Source organism: Apodemus sylvaticus, chromosome 1, assembly GCF_947179515.1.
Source record: "Apodemus sylvaticus chromosome 1, mApoSyl1.1, whole genome shotgun sequence".
NCBI lineage: Eukaryota > Metazoa > Chordata > Mammalia > Rodentia > Muridae > Apodemus > Apodemus sylvaticus.
Window position 1 is genome coordinate 188924739 of NC_067472.1, and position 14155 is coordinate 188938893.

The window sequence follows — 14155 nt, forward strand, 5'->3', positions numbered from 1 at the left end:
CCTTCCTGCTCTTGACTTGTGAAGGGTGCTGTGGCCTGGGATTAAATTGTAGACACTGCTCCATCTGAGCAGTTACAAGAACTCAGAAGCCTCTAACGGGTGACGGTGCGCACAGTCTTTAAGAAACCACAGCCAGCCAGGATGAAGCTTCTAGCCTCTTCTTTCCTGCTGCTGCTGGCGGTGATGCTCACGGTCACGGTCCCCAGCAGCCCAAATCCAGGTAAACACGATGAAACGATATTCTCAGTTCTCCTCCGCTCCCTGTCTTCCTCTTTACCTCGCCTGTCCGTCCTCCCTTCTATTTCTCTCTCCCCCTTGAGACAGGCCCTTGATATGCACAGGCTGACCAGAAGCTTGGGCTCTTCCTGCCTCGGTATCCTGTGTGCCACCATGCGTGGCTCAAGATTCATTTCTACCTTGGCTGCACCATGCACGCGCCAAAGATCAGTTTGATTTTGTGGGGAGGAAATGGGGTAGGAAACAGGGAAACCCAACAACAAATGCATTAAAATGGTCTTTCAGCAACAACGAGTTGAGGTCATTAAGTGAGTCTTTCTCGGTACCAGAAGCCTCAATAGCAAAAAGGAAGGAGCCTATCTATCCCAAAGGACTCTGCAAACTTTAAAACACATTACCGACATGCCTGCAACTGTAGCTAGAAACACACACACAAGTGTACACACCACCCAGGCAAGGTCCACATCACACACACAAGTGTACACACAGCCCAGGCAAGGTCCACAACACACACACAAATGTACACACAGCCCAGGCAAGTTCCAGTTCCCTCACCCTCCCAACTCCTCCTAGAAAAGTCCCAGATTGCCTCAGGGCTCAGCTGGGGGGGGGGGGCTTGTGTGGAAGGCAAAGAAATGAGGAGCCCTGTATTTTTAGAGTTTGCCTAGTAAGCCACTGATGCTCCAGACCAGGCCAGTCCGGCCAGCAGGCAGTAGTCACACAGACACGCTAGTCACACGGCTCGGGTGAACAGTGTGCCCCTGAGAAGCAGACCTGGCAGAGGTTCTGAATCTGTTCCAGTTTTGTCACCACAGCCAGTGTGCCCCAGCTCTTCACAGAACAGCCGCACACGGAAGCGACATCATCTCTACCCGTGTACCTTTCGACTTGAGAACACCATCCCCCTCAGCCCGTGGGCTACCTGTGGGTGAAGTGCTCTGCGGCATACGCAGCATCCATGTGATCCTAAATTCATTGCCTGCGGAAATGTCCAACTTCTCTCCTTTGTAGAGAAAGTTCTCTGAGCTCTTCAGTCCCTAGGGCCCATAGCGGCCGGCCGCTCTGGAAGGGAAGGCGTCTCTCTCTCTCTCTCTCTCACTATGGGCTCACAGCTCTAGTCACTCCGGCCTTTGCAGTCTACTTTCTTTTTTTTTAATTTAATTTTATTTTTTATTTATTTTCTATATTCTTTGTTTACATTCCAAAAGCTTTCCTCTTTTCCAGTCCCCCCCCCATATGTCCCATAAATCCTCTTCTCTCCATCCATTCTCCTATCTTTCCCCCTCCCTTTTCTCTGTCCTGGTACTCCCCTACAATGCTGGATCAAGCCTTTCCAGGATCAGGGCCCTCTTCTTCCTTCTTCATGGGAATCATTTGATATGCTAATTGTATCTTCAGTATTCAGAGCTTCCGGGCTAATTATTATCCACTTATCAGTGATTGCATTCCATGTGTATTCTTTTGTGATTGCGTTACCTCGGTTAGGATGAAATTTTCTAGTTCCATCCATTTGCCTAAAAAAAATTCATGAATTCATTGTTTTTAATTGCTGAATAGTACTCCATTGTGTATATATACCACATTTTCTGTATCCATTCCTCCATTGAGGGATAGCTGGATGCAGTCTACTTTCAAACACTCACAAAGACACACTTATGCTCCAACCAAGCTAGACTGCTGACCCCCAGCAGGTCCTGTGTGTCCACGCCAGCTCGACTCCACTCACACACCTGGCTCAGAAGCTAACACCTTCCCACTGCCCCCTGCCCTGCTCTCTCCATGCTGACAGTGCTCGGCTCAGTCAGGACTGTGCACATCGTGCTCCGTCTCACACTCTAAAAGTGCACCTCCTCTGCCTCTCCTGCCCTGCAGACTGTAACCTTAATGACCTTGGTGGGACAAACTGATGTATTGTTTCCAGAACCCTCACACTATCCCGCACGGCACTCGGTAAATATTAGCTAAGTGCTCGGGTCTCTAAGTTCTGAATGATTCACTTCTGTGACTCGTACACCAAGGTGTGATAGTGATGTTTTTCTTGTTGCTGTGTGTGTGTGTGTGTGTGTGTGTGTGTGTGATTAAATATAGAACCCCATGCGTGCTAGCCAAACAGTGTGACTGAGTTACAGCCACGCCTCTGTTGTTTGCTTGTTTATTTTTCTGAGAAAAGCTGTGACTTTTCTAGGAGAGGTTGGGAGGGTGAAGGAAGAGGATCTTGGATGGCCTGTGTGTACACTTGTGTTACATTTCCAGCTACAGTTGCAGACGTACAGGCTCTGTAATCCTGGCTGTCCTGGAACTTGCTCTGTAGACCAGGTTGGCATTGAATTCAGACATATCCGCCTGCTTCTGCCTCCCAAGTGCTGGGACTGAAGGTGTGCACGGCCACCGTCACCACATGCCTGCCCCCATTTTGGTTGATACACAACCTTTATTACTTCCCAGACTGTCTGAAATTTGTGATGTTCTTGCTCCAGCTTCCCAATAGCTGGGATTACAGGAGCAATCTTACTACTTAAGTTTGGTGGTGAACAACTCTGCTGTGTGGGCCTCTAGCCACTAATCACCAATGGTAAACCTCCAGTTAAGAAAGGTAAAAAATGGCAGCTCATAACTGCCTGTAACACTAGCTCCAGGGAATTTTAAGACTTAATTATATATATATATATATATATATATATAAAATGTCCCTGCCAGGGACCACCCCAAGTTCATAAACAGAGCTCTATAGCAGCATTTACATTCCGCTCCACATTTAGACTCCCCAAATTCTTACACTATGATGGAAGTCAAGACCTTGTTGCCTCTGCCACTCAAACTTGCTAAGTCACTTAACTTCTTTGAGCCTCCAGATGGCGCCATCACAAACAACATGGGCTGGCTGTTGGTCTAGAGCTTTTCTAGCCAAGAAGTTTCACAATGTTCACATACATCTGAACCATTTAGTAGCCAGAGGAAACGACCTATACATAATTTCCAAATCAGCTCTCAAATAAGATTTCTCTCACAAGCTAGAGTGCTCCTGCTCAGTGGTTGAAAGACCTGGATGCTTTTCCAAAAGACCTTGGTTTGATTCTCATCACCCAGGTCTGTAGGTCCACTTCCAAGGGATCTGACGCCCTCTTATGGCCTCCACGGGTACTGCATGAATTTGGTGTACTGATATACATGCAGACAAAACACCCAAACACATATTTTTTTTTAAATCTTATCTTACTTTACTTCCTAATGCTTTACACGTTTATATTCAATATACATTTCAAAGAGAGGGGAAAAAGAAATACATGAGAATATATACTAATATTAGGAATAAATTACTTATAATAATAGATTATTACCATTTCTAATATATTTATAATAGCTGACATGTGTTAGTAAATCCTGTGCTGCAGGCACTGTTTTAAGTGCTATAATGAATATACAGTTATCTCATTTTGTCCTCACAAAAATCTAATGTAATGCGGGTTGGAGAGATGGCTCCGCAGTTAAGAACTCTGGCTGCTGTTGTATAGGACCTGGGTTTAGTTCACAGCAGATATATTTTGCAGCTCATTACTGCCTGTAACACTAGCTCCAGGGAATTTTAAGACTTATTTATTATATATATACAGTGTTCTGCCTTCATGCATCCCCGCACACCAGAAAAGGGCACCGGATCTCATTACAGATGGTCGTGAACTACCATGTAGGTACTGGGAATTGAACTCAGGACCTCTGGAAGGGTAGCCAGTGCTCTTAACCTCTGAGCTATCTCTCCAACCCATAAATAAATATTTTTAACCTAATGTATTTTGTTATTTTTGACTTTTAATTTTTCATGTTTTTAAAACATTGTGAAAAGAGTTTCATTATATCCTTCATATATTTTTTCAAATAACTTTTTAAGTATTTTGTTTGTTTGTTTGTTCGTTTGTTTGTTTATTGGGAGTCCATGATGCATGAAGTGTGTAGGTCAGAGGCCAACTTTTAGGAGTTAGTTCTTGCCTTCCATCTTGTGGGTCTTAGAGCTGAATCCAGGTAGCCAGGCCAGGCCAGAAGGCACCCTAACCACTGAGCAACACCATCACCCTCATTTACATTTTACTACAAGACCATGATCAAAACTGGGATTTTTTTTTAATTAGAAAAAGAGTTTCCAGGTGGCAGCGGCACACAACTTCAATCCTAACGCTCAGGAGGCACAGGCACATAGATCTCTGTGAGTTCAAGACCAGCCCGGTCTACAGAGTTAGTTCTATAGCCAGAGTTACACAGAGAAACCTTGTCTTTGGGGGAGAAAAAAAGGAGGGGTTGGTGGCAGATGGTTCACCAGGTAAAAACCTTTGTTTAGCCGAGACTGGCACCTGATTTTGATTCGCAGGGCCACATCGTGGAAGGAGAACAGACTCCAGGAAGTTGTCCTCTGATCTCTACATATGCACTATGCACACTCACACATAGAGCACACACACACATGCACACACATGCACACTCACATGCACACATGCACACACACATGCACACACACGCACATACACACGTACACACTCACACTCACACATAGAGCACACACAGATGCACACACACACACTCGAGTGCACGTACACACACATACACACACACAACACACACGCATGCACACACACGCACATACACACGCACACACTCACTCACACATAGATCATACACACACACATACACACACGCACACACACATGCATACACTCATAGAGCATACACACACACACTCACACATAGAGCATACAAACACACACATGCACACACACACACTGAATAAACAAATAATAAAACTGTAAATTAAAAAGAAATGAAAAGAAAAAAAAAAGGGATTTTTTTTTAATTAGAAAAAGAGTTTCCAGGTGGCAGCGGCACACAACTTCAATCCTAACGCTCAGGAGGCACAGGCACATAGATCTCTGTGAGTTCAAGACCAGCCCGGTCTACAGAGTTAGTTCTATAGCCAGAGTTACACAGAGAAACCTTGTCTTTGGGGGAGAAAAAAAGGAGGGGTTGGTGGCAGATGGTTCACCAGGTAAAAACCTTTGTTTAGCCGAGACTGGCACCTGATTTTGATTCGCAGGGCCACATCGTGGAAGGAGAACAGACTCCAGGAAGTTGTCCTCTGATCTCTACATATGCACTATGCACACTCACACATAGAGCACACACACACATGCACACACATGCACACTCACATGCACACATGCACACACACATGCACACACACGCACATACACACGTACACACTCACACTCACACATAGAGCACACACAGATGCACACACACACACTCGAGTGCACGTACACACACATACACACACACAACACACACGCATGCACACACACGCACATACACACGCACACACTCACTCACACATAGATCATACACACACACATACACACACGCACACACACATGCATACACTCATAGAGCATACACACACACACTCACACATAGAGCATACAAACACACACATGCACACACACACACTGAATAAACAAATAATAAAACTGTAAATTAAAAAGAAATGAAAACCACAGCAGGAGAGATGGCTCAGTGTTAGGAGCCTTGGCTGTTCCTCCAGAGAAGCCAGGGTTCAATTCCCAACATCTCCACGGCTCCGACTCTGTATGACTCCAGTCCCCAAGGCTCCGATTCCTTCTGGCCACTGCATGCATATGGTAGACAAACACACAAGGAGCCAATATACTACACACATAAAAATAGAAATAAATCTTGAAAAACAGGAAGGGCTGGAGAGATGGCTCAGTAGTTGAAATCACTGGCTGTTCTTCCAGAGTTCCTGGGTCCAAATCCCAGGTGGGTAACAAATGTCTACAACTCTAGTTCCTTCTGTGCCTTCTGTGTCACCAGACACACCAGTGGTGCGCAGATATGCATGCAAGCAAAACACCCATACTTGCAAAACGAACATGTAAAGAACCAGGAAATTGTCATGAACACTTCTGTAACTGAGTTCAAGACTCTTCTAATCTTCATGAGACCGTGCCTCAAGGCAAAAATGATGTTGATGATGTTGATGATGATGATGATGAAGAAGAAGAAGAAGAAGAAGAAGAAGAAGAAGAAGAAGAAGAAGAAGAAGAAGTTTGTTGTACTTTCAAATTAAAATTACAATCTCTACTTACCTAGATGCAATCATTTACAATTCTAAAACTTCTATATTTAGGGATTTAACCTAAATCATCTACAATCATTTCTCTGGCTTTAATATTTGTGGATTTTCGCTGAAATAAGTACTAAAGGCCACACAAAGAGAAAATGCTAGATTTTTTCTTTTTTGTTTTTTCTTTTTGGGAGGGTTGCTTGTTTGTTTGTTTGTTGGTTTTTTGAGACAGGGTTTCTCTGTGTAGCCCTGGCTGTCCTGGAACTCACTCTGAAGACCAGGCTGGCCTCGAAATCTCAAGTGCTGGAATTAAAGGCGTGCACCACCACTGCCCAGCTTAGAAAAATATTTTGAAGGCAAGGGCTGTGCCCATCTAAATTATTTTAGTGGCACTCAACAGCACATGAGAACACTGGAAACCAGCACTGGGGAAATGATGCAATGCCACCCATCTGTGTGGCAGAAAGGGCACACATCTGCGAAACAGGAGGCCTGAACCTCTGAAGGCTTGCCCATCCACCCACTGAGTAAACAATTAGCAGAGGCCCGCCAGGTGCCAGGAGCTCCACCAATGTTGAACGGCGACTCCGAAACTGGCGAAGGAGGGAGGCTTTGTTTGCAGTTGCTAGGAATATCTAACAACATACCACAGTTGGGTGGCTTCGAGGACAAATTGGGTTTTTCTCACATCTCTGGAGACCGGAAATCCAAGACTGAGCTACCTGAAGGTCTGGGTCTCTTCTAAGGTCTCTCTCTCTCTCTTTGGCAGTCAGATGGCTGCCATCTTAGCTGGGATTAGCATAGTGCAGCACTGTTGGCCAGAAGGCTTAGAAACAATAGCGGGAACTTAGTTCCCACAGTTCCAAAAGTAGGACTCATAGATCATGGTTTCAGCAGGACTGAATTCAGGTAACAATCAATTCTCATACACTGGAGATTAATTCCCAGGGGTCCCTGTCCACAAGGGCACTAATCCCTTTCATGGGAGTCCCACCTTGATGACCTAAGTGCCCCACAAAGCTCCCACTCCCTAACACAGTCATATTAAGGATTAGGAACAACAGCATAAAGGCTTGTTTTTTAAAGCCTATTGTATTTTACGTATATGAAGGCTTTGCCTAGGTGTAGGTATGCGTGCCACGTGAGAAGCCAGAAGAAAGTCAGGACCCCTGGAACTGGAGTTACAGCAGGTTATGAACCGCTCTGAACTCAGGTCCTCTACAAGAACAGAAAGTGCTCTTAACTGCTGCCAGGTCTCCTCAGCCCCCAACAGAGAGGTTTTAAGGGACACAATCTTTTCCCATCTTGTTGAATTATCAGCCACATGATTGCTCTTTTGTGTGTACGTATCCTTAAGATCTTTTTCTTTTTTTGTATGTTGAAATCTAATTTTCGTATTAGAGAACACCACAAAAGCCTCATTTTGGCTTAATTACTATTCTCAGAACCCTATTCTCCAAATATGCCCATTCTGAGGTAGTAGAGGTGAGATCTTCAATACATTCATTCGGGAGGATAGAGTTCAGTACATAACAGATTTCAAGTCATAAATTATACAAGAATAATTCAAGCCTAGTACTCATCTGTAACCCCAGCAATGGGCAGTCAGTGTTAGAGAGACTGCGAAAGTTCACATGCAGTGTAGACCACATAGCAAGATACTTTCCCAACCAAAACCAACGAAAAAATGAGCTAGGCAGGTAGAGGCAGAAGCTGGGGACTTGGGAGTTCAAGGGCAACCCACGCTATATAAAGACCCTATGTCTAAGAAAGAATAGTTTAAGCCAGGTGGTAGTGGCATAAACCTTTAATCCCAGCACTCGAGAGTCAGAGGCAGGTGGATCTCTGAGTTTGAGGCCAGTCTGGTCTACAGAGCAAGTTCCAGGTCGGCCAGGGCTACACAGAGAAACCCTATCTTGAAAAGCAAACAAAACAAAACAAAAAAGGAAAGTAAACACAGTAAGAACAGATGGAGACATCTTTGATGGTTTTCATGGCGCTATGGGTCAAGTCCAGGGCATCATGCGTGCCGGACAAGCACACGCCACTTAACCCGTCCCCAACTTGTGTTACTGATCCTAACAAAAAACATTGCCAACTAATATCAGAGGGTGGTATCATGTAGGCCTGGGTCTAGCTTGGGATTCTCACATCGATCGGCCTTCATCTTTTTATTGTTTTGTCCTGGTTGTTTGTTTTTAGATGACACAAACTAGGGTCATCTAAAAAGAAGGAATGTCTGTTGAGATGTCTCCTTAAGACCAGCTTGTAGAAAAAGACTGTGGGGTATTTTCTTGATTAATGATTGACACGGAGGGCCCAGCTCACTAAGGGTGGTGAGACCCCCGAGGCAGATGGTCCGGAGATGTCCAAGCATGCAAACTGAGCAAGTCAGGGAGCGGCCTTCCGCCATGAGGCTCCTGCCTCCAGGTTCCAACCTTGAATTCGTACCCTGACTTCCCCCAGGAAGTGATGGAGTATGACCCAAGAGGTGTAAGATTAAATGAGCCCTTTCCTCCCACAGCTGCCTTTGCCCGTAGGTTTTTAATTATAGCAATAGAAACCCTATGACAAGATTTGTATTATATCTAATTATTTTTATTATATAAAATTATTATTTTATTTACATTTCAAGTGATTTTTCCCTTTCCTGGATCCTCCCTCCCCAAAAGTTCCATAAGCCCTCTTCCCTCCCCCTCTTCCCTCATCCACCCCTTCCCACTTCCCTGTCCTGGTATTCCCCTACACTGCTGCACTGAGCCTTTCCAGGACTGGGGGACACTCCTTCCTTCTTCTTGGGCATCATTTGATATGTGCATTGTGTCTTGGGTATTCCAAGCTTCTAGGCTAATATCCACTTATTAGTGAGTGCATACCATGAGTGTTCTTTTGAGACTGGGTTACCTCACTTAGGATGATGTTCTCCAGCTCCATCCATTTGTCTAAGAATTTCATGAATTCATTGTTTCTAATGGCTGAATAGTACTCCATTGTGTATATAAACCACATTTTCTGTACCCATTGATCCACTGTCATTACTGATCCTAACAGAAAAATGTGTATATAAACCACATTTTCTGTGTCCTCTGTTGAGGGTCTTCTGGGTTCTTTCCAGCTTCTGGCTATTATAAATAGGGCTGCTATGTACATAGTGGAGTATGTATCTTTATTTAATTTGGGTATGTTTTTGTGGGTTGGTGGGTGGGTACACATGTCTCACACGGAATGTGTGAATGTCCGTGGACAACCATCAGGGGTCAACATTCTGTGTCCACCATATGAGCCCCAAGATGGGGCTCAGGTTGTCAAGCCCGGCAGCGGGCGCCTGTCTTTCCCTGCTAAGCCATATCTCAGCCTTTAAACCTTCATCTTTTGTTGTCACAAAAATATTTACGGGTGAACTTGGTGGTAATCATCAATAATGCCAGCTACCCAGGAAGCAGATTCGGGGGGCTCATTTCATTTAAGGCCAGGAGGTAAATGTAAGTCTGAGCTGCTCAGCAAGTATTTGTCTTAAATAGACGGAGGCAGCAGGATCAACACTGTATGCTCGGAATGCAATGTGTCTGTCCCAAAGGAACAAACACAAACAAACACCATCCATCCTGTTACTAGTTAGCTGGAATTGCAGAATCAAACACAGCACCTTAGAGGTCAGGTGGGAAGTTTGGTTTACAGTCATCTGCTCCTTGATCTCACCTGAGTTAGCAGAGTTTTAAAGTGAGCGTTTGCAGTCTCAGTGACCACATCGCGTCTTCTCTTCGATTCAGACGCCATTTTCTTCACTCTCTCAGTTAAGCCTGTCAGTTGGCCTGATTTTTTTCTTTAGGATTTATCTATTTTTTTGCTTTGCATGTGAGTGTCTCTGGAGGTAAGAAGAGCACACTGGGTACCCTGGATCTAGACTCAGAGACGATGCAAGCCACCACGCAGGTACAGCTGGGAATCCAGTCTGGGTTCTCTCCGCAAGACCAGCAAGTACTTTCAACCACTGGGCCATCCCTCCAGCTTTTAGGCTAGATTTTAAGTCTCCGTTCTTTATCCATTTACAGTATTCCTCTTTTGGAGTACCATAAGCCCAGCAATGGAAAGGGAGGACAGACAGACAGACAGACACACTAAGACACAGAGTGTGGCGACCTAGCTACCCGGGCAGGACAATGCTGGAGGATAGGGGCAGAGAGCCTTCCCTTCACAGCATCTGGAAGTAACCGTAGACGTGTTTCCTCCAACAGGGGTCGCCAGAAGCCAAGAGGACCAACACCGGGCTCCTGGGCCGTGGCTCTTGGAAGATGGCCAAGAATGTGAATGCAAAGGTCAGTAATCCGGCCTTGCCCTCAGGGTTGGTGCCATCACGTCCGTAAGCTTCTTCTCCCTTGAGCCCTTCTGAGAGCAGGACAGATGTTATCTGAGCTAACCTCAGCATCTCACCAGAAGCTGCCCTGGTGCCTGCTTTCTCTGAGAGTCAGACAGGAGCTAAGTAAGCGCTAACCCGATCCCAAGCTGCCTGCCCCTCCCCCACCCCAAATTCCTAGTAGTGCTGGGCACTACCTTCTCAAAGGGTTTTTACTTTTTCCTGGCCCTCCAAAACCATCTTGGATCCCAATCTTAGCCTGATGTTCCTTATAGAAAGGACAGAAGCAGAAGCAATGCAGCACTAAAGACACCTGGGCCTTATTTTTTCCGTTCTTGGTCTCCATAGGGACATCCCAATGCCCCCTTCTGAACAGCAAATCCCTGCCCCCAAAGTCACAAAACCAATAAGTCCTGGGGTTCACACAGCTTGAAGTCTCCGTTGTTCCGTTGATCTTTTCCTCAGCCTGTATGAAAGAGGCGCCAGAGGCTCAGAAGCCCTGCCCCTCACACATACCTTCCTGTCTAAGCAGCAGCCTGTTGTTACAGATTGGTTCCTGCGAGTCCCAAAGAGAAAACCCACAGCAGTGCTGGGGCCACCAAGGAAGCAGTGTCCCTGTGATCATGTCAAGGGCAGTGAGAAAAAAAACAGTAAGTCTCAAGGATGGCCTTGCTTCAACACGCTCAGTCCCATGAGGTCAGTAGGCGTGGAAGGGAGGCTGCATCAAGCAGCCCCTCTCTACTCAGTGTCAGCATGTGGGAAACTGAAAGGGCAAAAACATCAGGACTGACTTCTTCTGGAACTAAGACGCTGTACTCAAACTCCTAGATTCTCAGACAGCAACATTTGCCAAAGTAAAAGGCAGGGCATCTGTGACGGGATCACTAAGGTTGGGGGTGACACCAGTATCCGTGTGGATCCCTTCACCCGTCACCCAGATGTGCACTTGTTTGTTTTCATTTTAAGTACACTACACACACATAGGACCTTGAAAGATCCAAAGAGGGCATCAGATTTCCTTATCGGGACTCACAGATGGCTCTGAACCACCATGTGGTTTGAATCTGGAACCTCCTGCTCTTAACCATCTCTCTAGCTCTACAGTCTGTTTTAAAATCTTATGCAAAAATTAAACCAGAGGCCTGAAAGATGGCTCAGAAGGTAAAGGTGCTTGTAGCCAAATATGACAGCCTGCGTTCAATCCCTGGGACCCACGTGACAGAAGAAGAGGACAGACTCCTGCAAGTTACCCTCTGACCTCCACATTCCTATCACATGCATACAACCCTACATACACATGTGCATACACACACACACACACAAATAAACCATCAGGAATTTTTAAAGTATATTTCATTTAGTGTGTGTGCACGTGTGCATGTGCGTGTGTATGTGTGTGTGTGTGTTTACATGTAGCATCACATGTATGGAGGTCAGAGAACACAGTGGGATGGTCTCCTCCTCCGGTTATATCAGACTCTGGGACTGAACTCAGGTTATAAGGTTGGCAAGTGGTTTTACTTGATGAGCCAGCTCTTCGTCCCTTGTTTGGTTTTTTGATCCTTTCCTTTCCTTTCCTTTCCTTTCCTTTCCTTTCCTTTCCTTTCCTTTCCTTTCCTTTCCTTTCCTTTCCTTTCCTTTCCTTTCCTTTTCTTTTCTTTTCTTGTTGGTTTGATTTCTTGAGACAGGGTCTTCTGTGTAGCCCTGGTTGCCCTAGAACTTACTTTGTAGACTAGGCTGGCCTGGAACTCACAGAGATCCACCTGCCTCTGCCTCCTGAGCACTGGAGTTAAAGGTGTGCGCCACCATTCCTGTCTTGTTGGACAGATTTTCATTCTAGCCTGGGCTGACTTGGAATTCACTTTTTTGGTTTTTTTTTTTTTTTTTTTTTTTTTTTGGTTTTTTTGAGTCAGGGTTTCTCTGTGTAGCTTGGAATTCACTTTATAGCCTACGTGGACCTCAAACTTAAAAAAAAAAAAAAAACCATCTTCTGCCTTCTGAGTGCTGAGATTACAGGCAGAGCTATCACTGCCAGTCACATCTCATAATTTTTACAGTTTACATAAAAATTAATGTTTTTAAAGGAGCTGGAGAAAGACCTCAACAGGTCAGAGCAGTTACTGCCCTTTCAGTGGACCGAGGAGCCAGAGTCAGCACACTCCTCTAGTCCATGCATTAATCTCTGCAATGGGAGGCAGAGGCAAGCGGATCTCTGAGTTTGAGGATAGCCTGGTCTACAGGTCTACAGAATGAGTTCCAGGACAGCCAAAATAAAATAAAATAAAATAAAATATAAAATAAAATAAAATCTGAGGAGCAGGCTGGTTTCCCAGTACATATGTCAGATGGCCCCTAACACCTATAATTCAAGCTCCAGGGGACCTGAAATTCTATTCTGACCTCCTCATGCATTCTCACACAAGTCGCACACACAAATAAAAATAATGCAAAGTATTTTTAAGTTTTTAATGCTAGTTCCCCCTTTTGTTTGTGCCTTAGGACACCAAAAGCACCACAGGAAGTCACGAAGACCCTCCAGAGCCTGCCAGCAATTCCTCAAACGCTGTCAATTAGCAAGCTTTGCGCTGCCCTTATAGTGCTGAAACTCTGCTCCCCGTTAGACTCCTGGCGAGAAGGAGGCGGCAGCCCTTCTTGTTCTCCCCACCCCTATCCTCCCCAAGCACTTCGCGGGGCACACTGCCCAACAGCGTGTCCCTGACTGTGCCCTCTAGCGCGGCTGCACGTGCCACTGTTTTCTCACGCCTTCGGTTTACCCTACAAGAATGCAGGAAACCTCTGCCTCCTGTTGGTCTCACTTGACCATAAATACAATCAGAAAACTAGCAAAGAAAATAATTAAATACGTAGTGCATATATATATATATACATACATGTACAGATGTACGAAGCGGCTATCAGTTGTGTCGATCCAGTGGGGTCTGACTACACAGTCAGTTCACACGTCACCCTTAGCCCCGCTCATTTAAACCCTTCCCCTGAACTTCCCCCGCCTTGGCCTTCTCTGTTCTTTCACTTGTTTGGAGGTGTAAGGTCTATATGGGGTATAAAAGGCAGGCAAAGCACTGAATCAGATACTGCCTGGTTAGAAGCAATAAAGGTTTAGAAATTGTGGTTTCTTAGCATCTAGACAGCCTTCAGTGTTTATGATTCCTCACATCATCATCACCACCACCACCACCGTCATCCCCATCATTATCACTGCATTCTGTGGGTTTCTCGTGTAGTACAAGAGATATAAATGCAGAAACCCAGGTCAAGGCTAGAAGGCTGTGTGGAGGCTATCAGCTGCCATTCAAAGGGGTTTTGAGCCTATAAAAACCAGGATGGATTCTGCCTTGTTTAGTTTGGTTTCCTTTTTTAGCAGGAGTATGAAATGATCAGAGCAGCAATCTAAGACAGTTCAACGGGTAACAAAG

The 14155-nt window shown here is 45.3% G+C and overlaps 1 protein-coding gene across 1 annotated transcript; it reads left to right on the forward strand.

The window, feature by feature from the left end:
• Nucleotides 1–141: 141 nt before the first annotated feature.
• Nucleotides 142–13315, forward strand: Cxcl17 (C-X-C motif chemokine ligand 17). Its single transcript, XM_052157567.1, has 4 exons — nt 142–220; nt 10600–10680; nt 11267–11368; nt 13218–13315. Exons 1-4 carry the CDS (start codon nt 142–144, stop codon nt 13313–13315), a joined length of 360 nt encoding a protein of 119 aa, XP_052013527.1.
• The last annotated feature ends 840 nt before the right edge of the window (nt 13316–14155 follow it).

Excerpts from the sequence above, each read along its gene's own strand:
- Cxcl17 (XM_052157567.1), top strand. The coding sequence starts at position 142 with ATGAAGCTTCTAGCCTCTTCTTTCCTGCTGCTGCTGGCGGTGATGCTC. Across the intron at positions 221-10,599 it reads CCCCAGCAGCCCAAATCCAG|GGGTCGCCAGAAGCCAAGAG; the intron begins GTAAACACGATG and ends TTCCTCCAACAG. Across the intron at positions 10,681-11,266 it reads CCAAGAATGTGAATGCAAAG|ATTGGTTCCTGCGAGTCCCA; the intron begins GTCAGTAATCCG and ends CTGTTGTTACAG.